Raw genomic sequence first — 22,930 nt, 5'->3', positions numbered from 1 at the left:
CTGTATTTAAACGAGTGTGTGGAGTAAGAAAAATGATATAAGAACTTGAAGTTTCGTACCTTCTGGTATGGGTGGTCCTTCACCGTGTGTTGCTACCGATGCACAAAGGTTTTCTACTTTCTTTATATCCCGAGCATACCATTTTGTCCTGATCTGTAGTTAAGGGATTCCATTACATTGTGATAATTACGTTTTCAGATAAATGAAAAAAAGCGGAGCATAACTTGGGCATTACCGATACCAACCCAAGGGTTAACTTTGAGAAGAGAATTACGCGTGAAAAGTGGAGAAATTGCGACGGAGTGTCAGTTCTAATCAAAGACTTCTTCACAAAGGATTAAATGTGAAGCAATTGATAACCAAGAATCAACAAGAATATTATTGACAAGTAAAGGATACAATCGATCGCGGTTCCTCTTGACTTTTGCTCTCTTGTCGATAACAACAAACTCGAAAACCTGTTTTAAAAGTTGTTCAACCTCTAGCAAAGTCCATTCTGTGCTTGTGAATGATCTAAGCACTTCTTTCACTTCTCCAAGAGGTACCTTTGAACCGCTACTCATCTTGTACGTTGACATAAGAAATATTTTTGGATCTTTAGAACCTGTAACAAAAGGAGAGGCAGTACTACAAAAATCTAGAACACTGTAAAACTGTTAAACTAGATGGTTTATAATTATTAGGCATCACTGTTCTAGAACTTCAAAAGTAACTAACCCGTTGTCACATTTCAGTTACAGTCTGGGTGTCCCTCAAAAACGAAACAGATCGTTTGAGTGAGAAGGGAAAATGACAAACGTCGATGTGACTCTTACCAACGATCTGAGAGCGGGTGTTGCCACTTGGTTATGTACATTTCGTGCCTTTCACTCGCTAAATCACACAAGATGTGGACCCAACACCATTCTCGAACAAAGTACCGCTCTTTATGCCCAGGGGCCTGCTGGTGATAAGCGATCGACATTCCTCTCATAGTTCACTCAAAGCCTATCTTTGTTCAGTGGGTCTGAGAAGGTCTTCCAGCAACCTGCGGATGGTCGTGGGTTTCCCCCGGGCTCTGCCCGGTTTCATCCCACCATAATGCTGGCCTCCGTCATATAAGTGAAAGATTCTTGAGTACGGCGTAAAACACCAATCAAATAAATAAATAGGGTCACATGACGTAAACCGTCCTATAGTATTTGACGCTTTCAATGTCACTAGGCCTACAGCCCTTAAGGCCATAATAAAAGGCAACATGTATACAGTAAGAGAGTATCGAAAGCAAAACAACAACCAAAAGAGCTAAAAAATTGTTAATGTAAATTCTTAAATGGTGGCTATTTAAACGCTGTAGTGTATCTTAGACCTGTTACATATTTTAACTTCTAGTGTATTATAAATTATTTTCACCACTGTGTATATTTCAAGCTCTGTAAAAAAAAATCATTTCCCCGTGAAAATGAATGATGTGAAGAAATGATGTGACTGTGAAAAGGAATTATCTTCGCTAAAAATTTTATTGCTAAAACGCTTGATACTAGCAAGTTTACATAGAAAATATCTAAAAAAAAGAGTTCAGATGAAAATGTATGGCACCATAAAGCCACCATTAAGGTGCGATAAAATTGGACATGCCTATTCTCCTTCCGAGAAAACATAAATGAAGATTAACACAAAAACCACTAAGAGAGGGGTATAAAGATACATCAGCAGTCTCAGACATGTTTTTTTTTTCTGATATTCTTAGTAACTCTATAAAACTCTATAAACTTTTAATCTGAAATTTTTGCAAGCCCATGGGTGCGCCATGTTAGAACAGCCGGAAACACCATGTCGCGTCACTCATATATGCCCCACACATAAATGGTTAAAAGGCGAAACAGGGTACTAGTTTTATATTGGTTTAATTACATATAATTTTAGGGGATTACAGTTCACTAAAATGCAGTTTTCGGTTAAAACAAGTTTTCACACCATTACACATGTGCCAAAATAAAGTTGCCCTTACAAAATGAATATTTGACTACACGTCTCTCCATCACAACAATCTTTGAAAGTCGTATTTTAATACTCATCCGGTTTACTATATGGTCTTCCTGACCTTTACATCACGTTTTGATTTATCTTCCTTCAAGGCAATACACAAGGGAAAATGAAGCAGTTTTATACCGCGATATCACTTTGACCCTCCGACATAAACACAAAAGTTAATGAACATAAGAGCCCATATAAGGTAATTCTCACCCAGCAAAACCCGTTAATAAAAACAGAAGAGGCGCATGTGCATGTACATGTATGTATTTACCTGGGTTAGAACCTTCCGGGGGCCCCAAGGATTCGGCTAGATGCTGGAAGCCATGCTTCACTAGGGACTTGTGCAAAGATGGATAGGATCCGTGTTTGGTGTATAAAATTTGTACCAGCTTTGTCGTCTGATCTGCCGTCGTCGGCTCGTATAGAATGCGCTCATGGTCCGATGGATGGATTGTCCCGTCCTGGACCAGCTCATCAAGTATGTGCTTTGGTATCAGATCTTTCTTGAGATCTACCAGGTTCTTCTTTATCTTTTCTCTATCTGCAGGCTCCATGATTGCTATTCTCAAAACTAATAGATGTCAGCCTGTAAAAATAAGTTGAGGATATTTTCATTATCTTATATACCAATTAAAGTCGAGATTATTTCAGTTGAACGACAGCCTCGTGTGGTTTTTACGGTATCTGGGTGAGATAAACGGTGCATGACGAAAGAAACAAACAGGAAAACCGTCAACTGTGCACAATATCTTGAGCCGGTCAAGTATAAAAAAGGTAGCTTACAGTGTATCTAGTCTCTGCAGTGGAACCAAGTGTAATGAAGCAAGACATATTTCATAGAGAAATCTTATATTAATTATGCACTAGCGTCATTGTGATGCGATTTCAAAATTTTATACCTACACCAATGGGAATGGTTTATAGTTGAGATTTTATATAGATGTATGCATAGAGATTATCTTGATAGTTTTTAACACTAAAACTGACACTGACTGTTCAGTGGCTCAGGTAAATTTTTTGCACAAATGGCGGGGTTACGCCCACTTCACTTGTTGTACTCCATATACATAATGGGAAATATTATGTCTTGGGTTTTGATTCACATTTAAAACTGTAATTAACATTTAACATTATTCGACCAATTCACTTAATGATAACGTTGACTTCTGTGCCACGCGAATCCCTGACTCCTCCACAAGTGAGAGTAATGCGTGTAAACTGTGACGTGTCTAATCAGACCAGGTATCCTGATGTGACATTTGTCAGAAAATGTTTTAATGGGTTGATGGACAACCATCAACCCATTAAAATAACCCTCAGAATACATAGAATATACAGACCATATCAAGGTTATACACTAAACAAACCCTTTGTAATTATTTGGCAATGGCATGAACAAGAACATGCAGAACGTTCTGGATTTTAAACCGACTATGGCACATAACTACTCTTGTGCATTTTTAGGGCACTACTCACATTTTTGGAAATTTCTGATAATAACAGTGTCAAATTAATCATCCAAATTTGACGATGTATGTTGGTGACACTTCTTTAGCCGTTTAAAGATATAGAGTATCTTTGTGAAATGTCGGGGATACCCCATAAAAATTCCCTTATTCTTAATTTCTCGAATACAGAATCGAAACCGAAAGTTAGTGCACACCTATTACTGTAGTCAGCATTCACTTAATAAAGAGATATAGGCTTATATATAAGCATCATGGTGGTGTGAAATAGAGCCGTTTAATCACCGGAAATATCATTTCTTGATGAACATGATATGGTTAACGTTAAATGTGCTTTGTGAAAGAAAATGGTGGAAGCAGTGCTACAGTTCTACATAGCACACTGCTGGTCAGTTAAGAGAAATAAGCAACTCAGATTAATGTGTGAGCTTAGTGACAACTTACCAGAAAAATGGTGTGCATCGTGAAAGGGTTTAACGTTGTCGATGTTGCCTGCATGCAGATGACAACAAGTAGAACTGGAGCTGTAGTATATATGTGCCTTGTTGTATCACTGGACTATACACCTGTGATCGTTACTTATGAATATGATAGGCTGATGACGTCATCGTGCAGGTATATGTGGATGTAACCGGTTGGACCAACTGTCGGCAGGTCGATTTCTCTCTTCTTATCATTGGCATGTGTATACATGTATTTTTTTAGTATGCGGTGTAGTATGGAAGTCGGTTAAACCAGCTATCATCAGCCTAGGCCCATATAGCCCATGTAACAGAATAGGTTTACCATCACAACATAACCCGACGGCGGGTCAAAGCGATGACACGACGCATGCGGCTTTGACCCATAGTTAAATCGCTTCGTACCATCTTGCAATCACTTTGTGCTTCGCCCAATCGCTTCCATCGTGCAGCAGTGTTTCTCGCCATCTTTTACCGGCCCGGATAGCACAGTTGGTAGAGCGTCCGCTGCGGGAGCGGTAGATCCAGGATCAATCCTGGGTCGAGTCACACCTAAGATTTTAAAAGAGGAAGTTGTAACTTCCTCGCTTGGCGTTCAGCATGAAGGGGATAGTGCAACGACTGGTTGACCCGTATCAGTATAATGGCTCGGGTGGGGCTGATTACATGCCTTCGGTAAAATAAGAGAGCGGTAGAAATCCGTCCTGCGACAGGGAGGCACATTACATACACCATAAGGCTTCCTTCGTCGTCATATGACTGAAAAATTGTTGAGTATGACGTTAAACCCAAAGCACCCACTAACTCACTCTCGCCATCTGGTACATTATGTCATCGCTTTGTGTCATCATGCTATGGCTGCGTTCTGTCGTGTCAAGCTTCATTCCATTTCGTCATCGCTTTGTGCTATCGTGTCAAAGCTTTGTCCCAGTCGAGGCCGAGGTGGTTAGCACGCCAGCGCGGCGCTGTGACCCAGGAACCTCTCACCAGGTTGCTATGAGGTCAAGTCCAGCTCCGCCCGAACGTGGGGAAGTCTTGCTTTCCAACCTGCGGATGGTCGTGCGCATCCCCCTGGCTGTGCCCGTTTTCCTCCCACCATAATGCTGGCCGCCTTCGTATAAGTGAAATATTCTTGATTACGGCGTAAAACACTTTTTATTGTATCGTGTCTTCGCTTTGTACCATCGTCGGGCGAAGATGGTGTATACGATGATGGCCTTAACCCGCTACCATACATGTTATAGCATGACCTACTGGGTATAGGCCCATGCACGTTCAGAACACCATAAAAGGCTATAAATGAAGGCTATAAATACCGCATACATAGAACACCTGGACGGCTAAATATATATGCTCTAGAGCAAATGTAAGGTTATATGATCAGTGTATAGCACTGAACTACATGATTTTAATAGTGTACACAAATGACTTAAATATTTTTTTCCACCTTACATAATTCTTCCACCTTTAGCGCCAATAATTAGCATATCTTGCTCTATGTTTCAGAGATCTTTGCAATTGTATCTTTAGTTTTATCGGGTAAACATGAACATCAAATCTGTCTTCCAAATCTAATTAAAAGTAAACTGTTGCTAAATGACAACAAGCTCTAAAATAATCCACTACACTACCGACTGTCACTCCAGAAATGTTCAATGATCAACCTTATGTTCAAAAGTTTGCTGACAAGTCCATCTGAAAAAGGTTAGATTTTGCCTTATTTGCAGAATATAGTTATTATATCAAGCAAAACCTTTCACGTGACGCAGGTGACATGCTGTGACGGAGATGACAAACTGTGACGTAGATGACAGTAACAAGAGGCAATGTCTCATAGCAGTTATTTGAACTGACTTTAATGCTTTAGAATGAAATGAAGAAGTAACAACGACGGTTGTATGTATTTGGACTTAAGTACACATATACATGAAACTTCGACAAAAGATGCATAATATATCGCTGTAATTAGACAACAAAATTAACATGTCAAATGCAAGTTTTATTATGAATACAAAATTAAGCTTCAAGGCTTCAGGATGTCATACAAGAGACGTATGGTTCATTTACATACAGCTAGCTTGTCTTGGAGGCTGGCGAGGGAAGGGGAGGTGTCTGTTGGAGTAATTTTAGGGGTTTGGACATTGCAGAGCCTCTGTTCTCCCTCAGCGGAATTTGTTCCTCTGTCCACTTAGGACTGCGTCAAATTACATCAGAGACTGTAATCAGAAAATTCAAATCCACAAATAACATCTGGTACTTTGAGATATCCTGAGTGAGGAGTTTGAACTGTATTTTGCTTTCACGTTATCCAAAACACTCGCATCAAGACTCGCTTCCCGACCAGACCCAGCTCACGAAACGGTGCCGATTTGTATGACAACACTGGGTTTGAGTTCTTGGTATTGTAAACACAATCGAGTACACTAAACGTGTATAACCTATGAAATGCAAGCATCTGCTAGTCTATATCGCTGATGGACTTCACAAGGTTTGGGGCAGAGGCAAGCGGTCAGCCGTGACTGACCACTGTTACAATCAAAGTCACAACTCAAATTCTCTAACATTCGAAATGATTGATTACCCGAACAACACTCTGAAGTTTGCGTATTTAGAATCCCTTCATATTGCTAAACATAATCCGGATTTGATTGTTCAAGTGAGCTCAAAGCCCCTCCGTTAGTTTGATATTTAATTGTCTCCTAGTTCCATGTCTTTATACGATCACACCGTCCTCACTTTTTTCTTTCATTTTCCTTACTGTTTTAAGTATGTTCAATTCCTTTTCACTGTTGTTAGATAATCTGTGTAAGAACATGAAATTAAGCGAAAATACGAAATTGTCATTGTTTCCACCATGTAAAACCTGTTTTGTACATATTGTACACAACACTACTCAGCTGCCCAAGCTGTGAACTGTATCGTTAACTTTCCTTGTATATAAGTAGCTGGTAAGTGAGCCAAAGTGTGTGTTTTTGTCTGATGATGGCAGCTGTTACGACCGAAAGCTCATAATACAACACCATGCACAAAGTTGTCAAAATAGTCCTATGTGTTCTGGTTTGAGTTCATAAAATACCGCTCAAATTATGTTTTTAACAATAAAGTTTTAGCGTTGTCAGTTCGCACTCTTTAGCTGTATGAAACAAAATAGTCGCATTTCCAGTGATTCGACCAGGCCATGATTAAAAAAAAAAATGTTTGTTGCGGATAAGATGACTCGAGTCACTAAATTCGGGCCGACTCAATGTTTTCCCAGAAGTGTGAGAATTTCTTTCTTTGGGAGACAAACATTGCCCAGCTCACACCACTGCACTGCTCCGATGTACAGAAATTAGGTTCAGTATTATAGGTTTGCTCTCACTGGAGCCAGAAGACAATTCATTTCATCCACTACATTACAGCACATTCTTCTTCACTCCATAAATGTAGGTCCGAAAAATCTAACAATGGCATCGTTTAAAACCTAATGTTTCGCAGCCGATAGTAACAGATCCTTAAGACCTACCATTTAATACCACCAGTCAGTGTAGCTCGGTACGTTAGGGCATCTTTAGATCAGTTGACCCACACTCGTGGGGCGAATACCTTATAGTCTCGCACTATTTTCTTTTACTTTAGTCTATAAATATGAACGACGGAGTTGTGTAGCTCGAAGTCATTTTATTCATGTCAGATTATCAGCATTCATTCATCCAAGTCCACATGTGAACAGTTATTTACTTAAGTCCATCTGAGAGCAGTCTTATTTCCTGTCATTCACTGTGAAGGATTTTGCTGGATATGGAGATATCGGCTTTCAGGCCATTCGACATTCGTCATTTGTACTCCATTTTCTGCACTGAGCACTTTGTGAGTTTGTGACTCGCTATTATTTTGAAACCGTCATTTTGGAGCTTGTATCGCTCATTGTCTCTTTGTGCCCTTAGGTACATTTCATCCCAGTTTACCCTGAAAGTGTCTTTGTGTATATTTTTGTGGAAACATACATCGACAACTCGGCATCACGGACGATACCGTCAACCCGTCCGCCCTGAGAAGTTACACATACACAGGCAGTTGGGGGGAATAAACCAATTATCGGACTGTCATCCTTAGATTGAGGAATTCATCTTAACTGATTCTATATTTACGTGGACTGACTCGCCTTTGCAAGCCGGAATATTCCATCCGGAAGATATTATATATATATAGTATAGCATATTATATCGTATAACTGAAATATTTTTGAGTACGAAGTAAAACACCAATGAAATAAAAATAAAATAAACTGTACCATTTTGAAAAGTCTCAAGAGACGAACCCGTTAACGGTTTAAATACAGGTATAATGTTATACTAGTCATGCGAGTTTCCCTTCGTCGTACACTTCATTAGAATTTGCTAGTAAGTCATTTTCAAGGATAGTCCACACGCAAGGACATGTTTATAGCTGTACTGAAATATTGATTTGTTTGACTAGTGTTTTACGCGGAAACCAAGAAGAGTCTGGGGGAAATTCACCACCACCCGCAGGTTGCTTTTAGTTGTACTGAAGCGAATATATAATAGATAATAAGTCATTCTCCTAACTATGCCCCTCGCAAGGATTTCATTTCTTTTCTGTTATATATACATACATATATAATTGTTTTGAAACGAGTATGAACGTTGTTCAGTGAAAGTTGCTCAAGCATGTACTGATGCATTGAAATGAAACCAGAAGTTGCTTTGTGAAAGAAAGAAAAATCTGGTAAGTTGCCCAAAGAAAAAAAATTCCAGTAATCTACTGGGCCAATGGCTGTTACATAAAACCCTCAAGATTAAAACTTCAAGTGGTAGGCACAGTGTTAACGACATAAAAAACACAGTTTATCGCAAAAAAGGGGCATAACTATAAAACCCACATACTATGGCTCCTCTCATAACTAACTCACACAACATGACTCCTCCCACAACTAACTCACACAACATGACTCCTCCCACAACTAACTGACACAACATGACTCCTCCCACAACTAACTCACACAACATGACTCCTTCCACAACTAACTCACACAACATGACTCCTCCCACAACTAACTCACACAACATGGCTACTCCCACAACTAACTCACACAACATGACTCCTCCCACAACATGACCCCCTCCCCTAACTAACGCACACAACATGACTCCTCCTATAATTAGCCCACTCACACGATGACTGGTCCCGTATCTAACCCACTCATCCCATGGCTGTTTTTACAAGTAACCCACACACCACGGCTGTTCCCATATCAAACCCACATACTATGTCTCCTCTCATAACTAACTAACACACCATGGCTCCTCCTTTTACTAACCTACACACCATGGCTCCTCCCATAACTAACCCACACAGCATGACTCCCCCATAACTAACCCACACAGCATGACTCCTCTCATAACTAACTCACACACTATGGCTCCTCCCATAGCTAATTCACACACCATGGCTTCTCCCATAACTAACCCACACATCATGGCCCCACTCACACGAGTCTAACCACTCATCCCATGGCTGCTTTTACAGGTAATTCACACACTATGGCTGCTGTCATAAGTAACCCACTGACACTACGGCTGCTGTCATAAGTAACCCACTGACACTACGGCTGCTGTCATAAGTTACCCACTGACACTACGGCTGCTGTCATAACTAGCCCACTCACACTACGGCTGCTGGCATAAGTAACCCACTCACACTATGGCTGCTGGCATAAGTAACCCACTGACACTACGGCTGCTGTCATAAGTAACCCACTCACACTATGTCTGCTGGCATAAGTAACCCACTGACACTACGGCTGCTGTCATAAGTAACCCACTGACACTACGGCTGCTGACATAAATAGCCCACTCACACTACGGCTGTTCCCATAACTAATCCACTCACGTAGAGTTTGGCTTTCCCATGACTAGCCCACTCGCACTATGTCTGCTGGCATAAGTAACCCACTGACACCACGGCTTTCCCATGACTAGCCCACTCGTACTATGGCTGCTCCCATAACTAACCCACTCACACCACGGCTTTCCCATGACTAGCCCACTCGTACTATGGCTGCTCCCATAACTAACCCACTAACACTGTGGCTGCTCCCATAACTAATCCACTCCCAGTGTCGCTGCTCTCATAACTAACCCACTAACACTGTTGATTCTCCCATAGCTAACCCAGTCACACTACGCCTGCTGTTATAAGTAAGCCACTCACACTACGGCTGTTCACATAACTAACTAACTAACTCACACACACTATGGCTGCTCGCATAACTAACCCACTCACACTGTGGCTGTTCCCATAACTAACCCACTCACACTACGGCTGCTGTCAAAAGTAGCCCACTCACACTACGCCTGCTGTCATAAGTAACCCACTCACACTACGGTTGCTCCCATAACTAACCCACTCACACTACGGCTGCTCTCATAACTAACCCACTCACACTACCGTTGTTCCCATAACTAACCCATTCACACTATGGCTGCTTGTATGACTAACCCACTTCCTCCACGGCTGCTCGCATAACTAACGGAATCACACTACGGCTGATCCCATAATTAACCCATTCACACTGTGGCTGCTCCCATAACTAACCCACTCACACTGTGGCTGCTCCCATAACTAACCCACTCACAATGTGGCTGCTCCCATAACTAACCCACTCACAGTGTGACTGCTCCCAAAACTAACCCACTCACACTGTGGCTGCTCCCATAACTAACCCACTCACACTGTGGCTGTTCCCATAACTAACCCACTCACACTGTGGCTGCTCCCATAACTAACCCACTCACACTGTGGCTGCTCCCATAACTAACCCATTCACACTGTGGCTGCTCCCATAACTAACCCACTCACACTGTGGCTGCTCCTATAACTAACCCACTCACACTAGGAGTCCTCCCACTACTAGCCGAATTTTAGCCAGATGAATGCGAACTGACCAACGCGTCTTTAAACGGAATAACCGCCTTTGTAGTAAAGTATTTTGATATATCACTTCGGTCAAGGGGACACCGAAATCGTAACAGTGTAAAAATCATTCAAGCTTCATTCGTTCTGCCGTTTTGGATTGTAAGAGGGTCAAAGTTAACGAACAACGTCATAGAAAACCAAGTGTTGTAGGATACAGTCTCTTCAGCTGGTTCAAAGTGCTTATAATTTGGGGAAAGCCTGGCACCAAAACCTTCAGTTCAGTGTATTGGGTATAACACTTGATGCAGTACTATAAATGTGCCATGTCGCTATGTTAAATTTAGGAAGACATAATGTTATAAATCTCACTAAAGTCAGCGAATGACTGGGTACATGCACTTACCTTGCTTTTAGCAGGAACTAAAGCTAATTGCACAAATCTACTTTCCATTGACTTTAAGGATTCATGGAAGGCTTGGATTTCATTTTTAATACGGCGTAAAAATGGCTCAAAACAACTTTCTTGGGAGGATAGATTGAACTGGAGGCACTGAGTTGGCCGAGTTTCCAGTATGTTCATTGAGGACGTCATTTTCGAATATTTCCGACCGTTGACGAAAAACATGTATAAAATGGAGGGATTATTAAGAAAAATAGAGTATGCCTCAAAAATGAAAAATACTTTGTCTTATTTTTTTTGGCATACCTTTCTTTGTTTTCCTTGAAACCATACTCTTTGTTTTATAGTACCTTTTCATGTATCCTTTAAATTAAAATCTGAGACAAGATTAATATTAAAAGTCATGAACATAGTATTAGATGAAATCCATTTATTATGCACATCGATTCTTTTTCCCATCCTATCAAAAGCCGCTACCATGACTCACTCCATGACTGAAGGTAAAATGTAGTCAACAAAATGTTGGTAACAATGCAACAAAGTCAGCAGCGGTTCTCTTGTTCTGGTACAAGTTCTAACATCACGGAATAACAAAGTCAGCAATGGCTTTCTTGGGCTTTCTCAGTTCTAACTTCACAGAACAACAAAATTAGGAACGATTCTCTTGCTCTGGTCCCCGATCTAACTTCACAGAGCAACAAAATTACCTGTTGTTCTCTTGCACTCGTCCAGATCTAACTTCACAACGCAACAAACTTAGTAGCTGTTCTCTTGTGCACGTCCCAGATCTAACTTCACAATGCAACAAAATTAGCAGTTATTATCTTGTCCTCGTCCCAGATCTAATTGCACAATGCAACAAAATTAGCAGTTGTTCTCTTGCCCTCGTCGAAGATCTAACTTTACAATGCAACAAAGTTAGCAGTTGTTCTCTTGTGCTCATCTCAGATCTAACTTCACATAGCTACAAAGTCAGCAGTTCGTAGCACAGGCCTCATGATTATAACCTGGGCATAAAAATTTACAGAACAATGGCAACACGTTTATCACGTCGATTATAGGCTTTCAAAATCACGTCGGTGGGGCTACATAGGCAGCGTATATATTACCCGACATTAAACGCTTACAAAATCGTGTCAACGGGGGCGACATAGGCAACATATAACCCAGGTTAACGAGCTTACAAAATCATGACAAATGGGCGACATATGAATATATTGCTGTATGTTACCGGGAGTTAGAAACTTACAAAATCATCTGAATAGGGTTATATAGGCAAAATGTATATTGCAACAGTTACATATATATATAACATAGCAAATGATGTCAATAGGACTACATAAGCAATACGTATTATACCGGGGGATATACACCTACAAAATCAAGTCGCTAGAAAAACATAGTTAACATGTATGTCACCATCGATTACAGGCTTACAAAATTAGTGGTGCCTCATATGCCACGTCCTTGGGGCTACGTAGGTAACATATAGGCCTATACTGAAATACCTGAAACTGAAGGATGTTAATTATCAACAGAACAAATGTTTACCGGTCGACAATCCATAGAAAAATATTGCCCTCATCAGAACACCCCCTTACCACTCACAATTGTTTGTCTCAATATGTATGTCTTTTGAGGGCCTCCTCGGCCAAGTGGGATTAACACGCCAGAGCGACGCAATGAGTCTTCCGCTAATGCCGTCACTGTGAGTCCAGCGCATGCTGGATTCCTCTCCGGCCATATGTGGGAAGGTTTTTCCAGCAACCTACGGTTGTGGGTTTTCCCCTTTGCTCTGTCCGGTTTCTTCGTATAAGTGAAATATTTTTGGGTACGGCGTTAAACACAAACAAATAAATCAATCAAATAAATATTTGTTTTGCCTAATCTTTAAAAAAAAAATTACCTTCTATATTGTGCATTTTCAGTGTGTGTTGGTATATATTGGCAGAGGTCACATGTTTACAAAATGATGTCCTTGGAGCAACACCTGCCAGAGGTGTATTGCCTAGGATTACATGCTTACAAAATAGTGATAAACAGGCAACATTTATATTACCTGGGATGAAAAACTTACAAAATCCTGTCAATCGGGCAACGCAGGTATGAAACATATGTCATCGAGGTTGCACCTAACAAAATCATGTCAATTGGAAAACACGGGTATGATAGACATATCACTTCAACTACAACCTAACAAAATCATGTCAACGGGACAACAAACATATCACCGGAGTTACAACAGAACAAAATCATGTCAATGTATCAATAATGGCAACAAACATATCACCGGAGCTACAACTGAACAATATCATGTCAATGTGTTAATAAAGGCAACAAACATGTCACCGTAGTTACAACCAAACAAAATCATGTCAATGTGGCAACATAGGCAACAAACATATAACCAAGGGAAGAATCTAACAAAGTCATATCAATGTGGCAACATAGGCAACAAACATATAACCTGGGGAAGAACCTAAGAAAATCATGTCAATCTGGCAACATAAGCAACAAACCAATAACCGGGGGAAGAACCTAACAAAATGATGTCAATAATGACTACATAGTCAATTATATATATATTAGCTTGGTGAAGAAAGTTACAACCAAGTCGGTAGAATTCCAGAGTAATGCATGTATATTTCTCACTCTATATTACAAGCTTACAAATTTATGTCAGCTGCACATACATATACATTTACACGTACTTGATTACAGTGGAACTATTTACAATTGATTAATCAAGGTTAAGCCCAAATATTGTTCAACAAGCTGTTACACGTTAACTTTTTATGCAAATGTTTTTGCTGCATGAGGCATGACATTTATTCCTTTTAGTTGATGTTGTAGATGTCGTGAACAGGTTTTTACCGACAGGTTTTCGCGGTATGTACATATTGTCTATTTTCACAAGTTTACTTCGAAGATTGATATATATAAGAAATAGTCTTCCACAACATGCATATCTAGTATTTATTAAAACTCGTTTCACCTATACAATCAGGGGTCTGATTATTATGGTATAGATACAAGGGTAGAGAAATCCGGATATAATGAGGATTAAACGGTAGCCTTGGGTCACATGCCTAACAAATCTGCGCTGAGAGAGCGACGGAAGGGTCGATTCTAGCACGCGACCTCATTGTCCAACGATCGATCGCATTGGGACGATACAGGTTACAAAAATACATAACTCACTGATTATAATACTTAGAGAAGTATGTCAGTGGAATCACACCTGCTGCATTACCACCGTTTAGCGGCTTAAAAAATCATGTTATTTGCACTACATGCCGGAAACAGCTGCTTTCAGAATTAAATCCATCGTATATAACAACAAATATATTACCCAAAATAAATCAGTTAGCAAAATTATGTCAGTGTGAATGCGGACCGTTAAGTAGGAAACACACACATGGGACTACAAAGTCTACCTGTACATTACCCACGGTAAAAGGAGCACAAAATCTTGTAGGTGGGACTACAAAGTCTACCTGTGTATTACCCACAGTAAAAGGGGCACAAAATCGTGTAAAATCATGTTTTTATTACCTGTGTATTACCCACGGCAAATGGAGCCCAAAAACCGTGTCGGTGGGACTACCAAGTCTGCCCACGGTAAAAGGAGCACAAATCGTGTAGGTGGGACTTCAAAGTCTACCTGTGTATTACCCAAGGCAAATGGCGCACAAAATCATGTCGGTGGGACTACAAAGTCTACCTGTGTATTACTCTCAGTAAAAGGAGCACAGAATCGTATTGCACAAAGAGAATAATAACTGTAAGCTGCTAATTTTACACACAGCATAAATTGTGGTCAGGTTATTGCACACACAGAATAATAACTGTAAGCTGCTTATTTTACACACTGCATAAATTATAGACAAGCTATTGCACACACAGAATAATAACTGTAAGCTGCTAATTTTACACACCGCATAAATTGTGGTCAGGTTATTGCACACACCGAATAATAACTGTAAGCTGCTCATTTTACACACAGCATAAATTATAGACAAGCTATTGCACACACAGAATAATAACTGTAAGCTGCTAATTTTACACACAGCATAAATTGTGGTCAGGTTATTGCACACACCGAATAATAACTGTAAGCTGCTCATTTTACACACAGCATAAATTATAGACAAGCTATTGCACACACCGAATAATAACTGTAAGCTGCTCATTTTACACACAGCATAAATTATAGACAAGCTATTGCACACACCGAATAATAACTGTAAGCTGCTAATTTTACACACAGCATAAATTTTGGTCAGGTTATTGCACACACAGAATAATAACTGTAAGCTGCTCATTTTACACACCGCATAAATTATAGACAAGCTATTGCACACACAGAATAATAACTGTAAGCTGCTAATTTTACACACAGCATAAATTGTGGTCAGGTTATTGCACACACAGAATAATAACTGTAAGCTGCTCATTTTACACACAGCATAAATTGTGGTCAGGTTATTGCACACACAGAATAATAACTGTAAGCTGCTCATTTTACACACCGCATAAATTATAGACAAGCTATTGCACACACAGAATAATAACTGTAAGCTGCTAATTTTACACACAGCATAAATTGTGGTCAGGTTATTGCACACACCGAATAATAACTGTAAGCTGCTCATTTTACACACCGCATAAATTATAGACAGGCTATTGCACACACAGAATAAAACCTGCATGATGCTTATCTCACATAAAGCATGAATTATAGACAGGCTATTACAGACACAAAAACAATAATTGTATACAACTTATTATACTCAAGGAATAACGCCTACAAGTACACAAACGTCCCACACGGGATAATAAATGTAGGGAAGTTATGATCAGACAGATTAATTTGGTTACACAAACGACGATACCTATACATACAATATAATACATATTTTCTTACTTTACTTAAAAGATAATACCTGTCTACAGATCGCAGCAAAGTCAAACTTACGTATAAAAATATTTTCAACATCTGATAGGACAAGTTTTCAAAGTTTAGTCTTGTTCAAACTGATGATGTGTTGACACATTCGCCTTGTTGACTGTACCTATCAACGGACGTCCTCCACACTTAGGTATATGGCAACTGAGTCTCATCGAGGGCCTGATTCATGATAATGTCACGCTGAATCTGGAGCTCTCTCTCTTGCCTGACCAATCTCCACTGAAAAATAATAGCATTTTCCTACTATTGTTATCAACTTGTCAGAGTTAACATACAAAAGTACTGGTCCGTTGCCCTTTCAGTTTCATCGTTATGTTGTTCGTTTTCTGTACTTTTAGTGAAAAATTCTTCTTTGGAAACTTGTGTATGAATAAAAATGGAAAGAGATGAAGAACTGAATAAATAAAATAGCTACTTCTGCCATCATACGGAGATTGTTTCAAAAGCTTAAGGTGTTAGTAACTGATAAAGTTATTGGAGAATCAAATTAGAACTAAGGCATTATGCTGAAGAACGAATGAGAGGGCTAAATACTGTTTAGCACATTACACGCATGAAACTACTCTGGTTGTCTGTCTGTGATTAAAACTATGACCATGTATGCTTGGGGTTTTACGTGTTTTTTAATAGTCATACGACGACGAGGAGTCATTAGGTGTGTGTACATATATTATGTCTTCTTGTGGCAGGAAGGGTCCGTGCTGCCGCCACTTTGACGGCATGGACCACTTTGAACGGCATCATGCCCAAGGCACCTTACCCAGTCACATCAAACTGACACCGAGCCAACCAGTCCTGTTTCCTTGCTCGAACCTCTTAGTGCTGAGCGCCGCGCAAGGCAGTAGCAAGTACCGGTTCTAAAGTAACTGAGACTAGTAGACAATACTATCATCTGGTCAACCACCAATCACCCCTATCGACGCACACGTTTGGGGCAAATACTGGTTTGTTATCAAGATTTTCAACTTGTTTTCCAAACTCTGAAAAGTTCACACAAAGTTTATTTAACCATCGTAAACGCCAAAAATGCTAAGTTTAATCCGACATCGTATTAAATTTACAGAATAGCTTACCTCGTCTGCAGAAAGCCAAATGCCGGATTGTTTCTTACGCTTCAAGTCATCAATATGTCGGAGCTGCTGATGCAGTAGTATAGTAGTTAAGCCAATGCGATGAGGAATAACACTGACTCTTTGCGGCCGTGGAAGGTGACAGGCGGCTTGTGAAGGCATCGGTTGTCTCGAAATCATCTTTCTGGGATCTTCAGAAGAGATGCCATAGGCTTTAGGTCCGCACCAACTGAAGCCGACAGAGAAGAAAACCCGCTTGCTCCACAAAGACCTGTCGTATATTGGCATGCCGCTCGGAATGCTTATACGAGAGACATTACCTTCAGTTGAGCGAACCTGGAATTGGACTTCTGCTCCCTCGCGCAATAAAATTCCATCCAGTATCCGAAGTTTCATTATGGTCCCAAAATTTGTCCAGAATTTCTCACCTCTTATTTTTTGGTTGCCATGTAGCTGCCGGAAGTGTGTATACTGTTGAAGTCCAACTCCGTTTCCCAGATGGAATATTGTGGTCTCTTTTTTCCGGTAAGGTCTTTGTTCACTCTGGGCAGGGTATTTCTGATAAAATGCCTCCTTCCATTTAAGAATGGCTGTCGTCAGCTTGCCTGAATGACAGCGGTTATCATCTTGTCCATCTTCCATTGGCCAGTTAAACATGACAAAGTAAAGATACGCCTCCAGCTCCATTCGATCACTTTCTTTGATCATGTCGTACATTTCTTGGCTGTACCGAATTATATCACACAACGAGTATCCAACCTTTTGGTTGATCATAGACTGTGTTAAGGCTATACCAATCAGGCATTTGTAGTCAAAAACAGTTTGATAATTTGATGTAATATTTTGATGAAGAAACTCTTGGGCCTGTTGTAATGAATGTGTTCCCTTTTCTTGAGATGACACATCTAATATTTTGCCAAAAGACCAGCCCACAAGTCTTTTAACTCTCCGTCGTCGAAACTCTACAGCTTCCTCTGGAGTTAAGTTCCCAGGTGATGAATCGTCCTCTTCACCAAAGTAGCTCAAATGATGTTCTGTTAAAGCTATCAGTTTCTGTTTGTTATTCCTCTGGACATTCTTTCTGTCATCGTTGACGGCACCATCTTTGAGGTGAAGAAACTCTTCTTCTAAAAATGTCAAAGCTTCAGATGATTCTCTACAAAGGAGTTTCAAACGTTCGCAAACGTTTTGCCCGAGAGATTTTTTTGCCAGTGGTGGATAATAGTTGGTTTCCACCAAAAACCTGTGAAGTACTTCCTTGTTTTCAAAAGGGGACAAAAGTCGCAAAAGGTCTAGAATTATTGTCGTTACCTGTACCTCCCCAAAATATCCTGCAGTGTTCAATGCAACCATTGTTTTCTCGGTTCTGCTGATCATCTGTTCTTGTCTAAATATGTCAATAGCTTTAAAGCCATCGCAAATGGCCTCTAGTTCCTCACATGTACAAGCATGAGAGCCATCTGTATACTGTTTTCTGGAATTGTCGTAACATGCTTTAAGTTTTCTTTTAAATACTTGCCCATAGGTGTCCCATACACAGGAATTTTGAGATTTCTTTCGAGTGCACTCTTCTGCGTACTTGGACGCCTTGGGCCAGTTTTCAGCTTCGATATAAAGCCGTGCAATCTGCTGGGCCACCATTGCGTCATCGGTTTTCTCATACACTGTATCCATAATATGTGCAGCAGCCTCAATTGATTCTTTTTGGCGTATTTCTTCTACCAAAGGAGAAAACTGTGTACATTTACCTTTGTGTAACCAAGCTCTCTTTTTAACGAGGTTCTTGATGATGTTCATAAGCTCTCCCTGTGCAATATCATGGTTTTTCAATAAGGGTTCATGGAGTAACCCAAGCATAGCGTCTGCAACAGTTTCTGGTTTTGAGTCCAAAATTTTGTGCAAAATTTCTCTAGATAACAGAAAACTAGAGACGCGTAAACCTTGCACTGCCCCTCTCAGTCCCTGAGTCGGTAGCCTGATCAGAAGAATTTTCATTGAAGAGCTGAGCTCTGCTTCCCATCTATTGCTCTTAAGCATACCCCGTTGTCGACCAGGTGTCATGAGAGGATCAAAACAAGGGATAGGAATTGGCCTGAAGTCAATATCAAATGAATTTATCAAGGAAATAAATTTCAGAAGCTTTTGCTCTCGCATATCCGTGATACCTCGTAGAAATTCTTGAACAGTTCTGGAGATGTATTCGGGGTTGAAATTTTCTTTCAGGATGTTGAACGCAATTAGCGTGTTGGGGTCAACTCCTTTGTTCTCCAAGTGATGTTTTTCCAGAGTAGCATGCTTTTCTTTAAACCACAAGAGTTCTTCTTCGTGAAGCTTATGAGTAAGCCAAATCCATTTGCTTTGGTGGTCTGACGGCACTTTCATACGCCTGTAACTGATGAGCAGGACACAGAAAACACCACAGGATTGGGTCCCCTTAGCTATCTGGCGCCATGTCTCTTCCAGCTCAACATGTAGTTGATCTACTCTTTCTTCCTCTGGGAAGTTATCAATCAAAACAAGAACAGGTCGTGGATTTTCGTCCTCCTCAAACGCGTAGAGTTTTGCAATTTGTGCACAAGTTTGTTCCGAGATCCGTTTGACTATGCAGCAACGATACGTAGACCTACAATCCCAAAGAACGTGCTTCGATAGAGTTGTACATCCTGCTCCCGGTTGGTGGTACAAATGGACTCGTCCTACTTTATCGCCATCACGAATGTCTCCATGCAAAGAAGCCTTAACTTGCTCTGTCAATTTACTGAATTCCCTTCGCTGGCAAACGTGATTCTTGAACCAAAAGTTCCACCACGAAACCTCCCCTCCTTTGTAAAATTGTTCTTCTTCCTTGCATTCTTTCTGTTTGAGCTTTTCTGGTTCGTCGTGAAACTCTGTGCCTTGACACTGATTCAGACTTAAAATGTTGATGTCCATAAGACTGCTTTTTAACTTTTCTTTCAGATGACATGGGGCCCCTGTTGAAGTTGGCAGTAAACATCTCTGTTCGTCTGCTGGACCCTTTAGTTGTTTCACAAGCTCAGACACATGCTTCCAAGGAATTCCCACCAGAAATCTAGTCTCTACAGTTAATTTGTGAACATTTCGCCGTATTAGCTCTCGCTTCAACGGGGCAGCTATGGAATCGTCCTCTGCAATGGCGATCCACTGATCTTGAAATTTTGTGTAAATTTCATCTGCAAGAATATCCGCCATGACTCCATAGTCTTTGGACAACAGTAAGATCATAACAACTGCCCGATCCTTGGGAATCGCAGTGTAGAAATGCCTCAGGACCTCTTTAAAATATGTGAATCTTTTGGCTTTCCAGTCGGGAGGAGATAATGCCTGTTGATCTTGCAAAGCGTAGCCGTTAAGAAACATCCACGGCGGGAGGCTTGAGTTGGTTATTTCCTCAAGACGGTCACTGCTGTCTTTGGACAGACGGGGATCAAACTCATCCGACGTTAAAGTTCGAGTGGTCTTACCCTGTTGTTCTTCATAGACACCATACAGGCTGTCCTCGCTACCTTTGTCGTCCAGATCCATTATCAACTGCCATTCAATCATTTTCAAGAAGTGAAAATTTTCCGCTGTTATATCGCGGCGTGATTTGTCGTCGGGTTTGCCACACAACAGAAACGGGTATATTCCACCATCTAGAGTGTCATTTCCGTCACAAAACAGCTCAATGAACTTGTCACGCAGATTAGGTACACGTGTCTTTTTTTGCTCAATGACAAACGTTTCCTCTTGTTGTCGCCTTTGTTCGGAAAACCTACACTTCTCCGACATATACTTGCGGATGCCATCTCCTGTGAGTTCAGAAACTGTATCTCCTTTGAAAATGTACAGCTTAGTACTTTTGTTTTTTGTTAACCGAGGTCCATTCGAGATGGAAAGAAAAACTGCTTCGTCGCCCACTATTGAATAAAGGGGCACAACATCAACCTCGACCACGCATAAAGGAAGGTCATTTTCAGCTTGAATGACTTCAACAAACCTGGGAGGTCTAACACATCGGTCCACCATGCTATGCTGATCTGGAAAGGTGCTTGCTAGCAGCATTTTCTTCATTTCTGTTGTAGTTTTATCTTTGTCCACAATTATGCCTTGTATATCTCCTTTATCCGAAATGCCAAAATGAATTGTTCCGTTTGTGCGACTGTTAATGCAGGCGGCAGCAAAGCGGACAGTTTCCATGGAAATCTGTGAGAGAAGATCCTCTCCAGTCTTATCCTGTGCTGGTACAAACCGACTGACACGGTCAATCAAATTAGTTACAAACTTGCATTTGTCATGGATAACAGAATGTAGCCGATATGAAGTTGTGGGTTTGGTGACTTTGTTAAATTCAGCCAAAAACTCTTCTTCGAATTCTTCTCTTTCTGGTGAGTCACTGCTTAGCCTTGATCTTCCTTCGTGCTTGCTGAGTAAGAACAGTTTCTTCCTGTGACCAAAGCTCATGATAGGGAACAAGTCGTTTATCTCACCCTGTGTCATCTCGAACAGTACTTCTCCATCGATGTTTTCATTTTGAACAACACGGATAAATTCTTGGTCTATACCTTCTTCGTCTGCCCAGACTCTTAAGTACTGAGACAGGTCATTAGATGACATGGTCTTCACACAGGCAGTTTGAAAGGTTGTGCGGACATCTGATGCACCTGTGAAACATAAAACTTATCGTTGTTCTTTGGAGAATTATCTCTAAAAACATGAGGTCAAATTTGAAAACCGAAATTTAACTCCTCTCGTAAGATGTATGACTAAGCTTTTGAAATTATAATTAATTCAAATTTTGACGATCGCCCCAAATATTCTTCATATAGAAAGTTCCACCCCGAAAGAATATTATTTATATCTATTTATTTATTTATTTGATTGGTGTTTTACGACCTATTCAAGCATATTTCACTTAGATGTCGGCGGCCAGTGTTTTGGTGGGGGGAAACCGGGAAGAGAAAAGCAAACAGTTAACAGTTAAAACTAGAGTATACCAGCAAATCGTCATTCCTGAAACATTGGTAACCCTAAGATTTCATTTTGGTGATTGGATCCATAGCATTCATACCTTCTGACGTCACTTGGGTTTCGCAGATTGCTGACAGACACGGATTTTTCACTTTCTTTATATCCAGTGCGTACCATTTCTTTCTGATCTGGAGTTAAGTTTTTACGTTATGCAACGCCTAGCAAACTATGGACAAATAGTGGTACACTTTAGAAATGTTAATGTTCCGTAAAAGTGACGGCTGCGTCATAAGTGAATAATTCTTCAGCATGACGTTTAACTTTAAAGGGTTAACTTTACGCGATCCATGTACAGTGATTGGCGCTGTTTGTAACATGATATATAAAATAAGATACATAATATATATATATTATAACAGTATATGCCAACTTAAGCAAGGATACAATCGGTCGGAACTCTTCCTGGCTTTCGCTTTCTTGTCAAAATCGACGAATTCGAAAACCTGTTTTAAAAGTTGTTCAACCTTCGGCAAATTCCAGTCTGTTGCTGTGTAGGTTATCAACGTTTCTTTCACATCCCCAAGGGGCACTTTTGACCCGCTACTTTCTATATACGCTGAAGCAAGAATTGCTTTTGGGTCCACCGAAGCTGCAAGAAG

General features: G+C 40.4%; 2 protein-coding genes and 1 long non-coding RNA gene across 3 annotated transcripts in view; 1 reads left to right on the top strand and 2 right to left on the bottom strand.

Annotated features, from left to right (window-relative positions):
* LOC135475130 (methylenetetrahydrofolate reductase (NADPH)-like) overlaps nucleotides 1-22,930 on the top strand; it is a 76,635-nt gene that overhangs the window by 22,897 nt on the left and 30,808 nt on the right. The window lies entirely within an intron of this gene.
* On the bottom strand, nucleotides 77-4,041 carry LOC135475492 (uncharacterized). The gene is made up of 3 exons (XR_010445050.1): nucleotides 3,927-4,041; nucleotides 2,288-2,602; nucleotides 77-604 (listed from the first exon to the last, which is right to left on the bottom strand). It is a non-coding gene; the product is annotated as an uncharacterized LOC135475492 (long non-coding RNA).
* LOC135474985 (sterile alpha motif domain-containing protein 9-like) lies at nucleotides 11,694-22,834 on the bottom strand. The gene is made up of 4 exons (XM_064754702.1): nucleotides 22,716-22,834; nucleotides 22,372-22,454; nucleotides 17,307-21,964; nucleotides 11,694-16,452 (listed from the first exon to the last, which is right to left on the bottom strand). Exons 3-4 carry the CDS (start codon nucleotides 21,915-21,917, stop codon nucleotides 16,360-16,362), a joined length of 4,704 nt encoding a protein of 1,567 aa, XP_064610772.1. The 5' UTR covers nucleotides 21,918-21,964; nucleotides 22,372-22,454; nucleotides 22,716-22,834; the 3' UTR covers nucleotides 11,694-16,359.

This window comes from Liolophura sinensis, chromosome 9, assembly GCF_032854445.1.
Source record: "Liolophura sinensis isolate JHLJ2023 chromosome 9, CUHK_Ljap_v2, whole genome shotgun sequence".
NCBI lineage: Eukaryota > Metazoa > Mollusca > Polyplacophora > Chitonida > Chitonidae > Liolophura > Liolophura sinensis.
This window is presented reverse-complemented; position numbering and strand designations above follow the sequence as displayed.

Coding starts and splice junctions, on each gene's coding strand:
- LOC135474985 (XM_064754702.1), bottom strand. CDS start 21,917: ATGTCATCTAATGACCTGTCTCAGTACTTAAGAGTCTGGGCAGACGAA. Junction 16,453..17,306: donor TTTGGCTTTCTGCAGACGAG/GTAAGCTATTCT, acceptor ATTATTTTTCAG/TGGAGATTGGTCAGGCAAGA.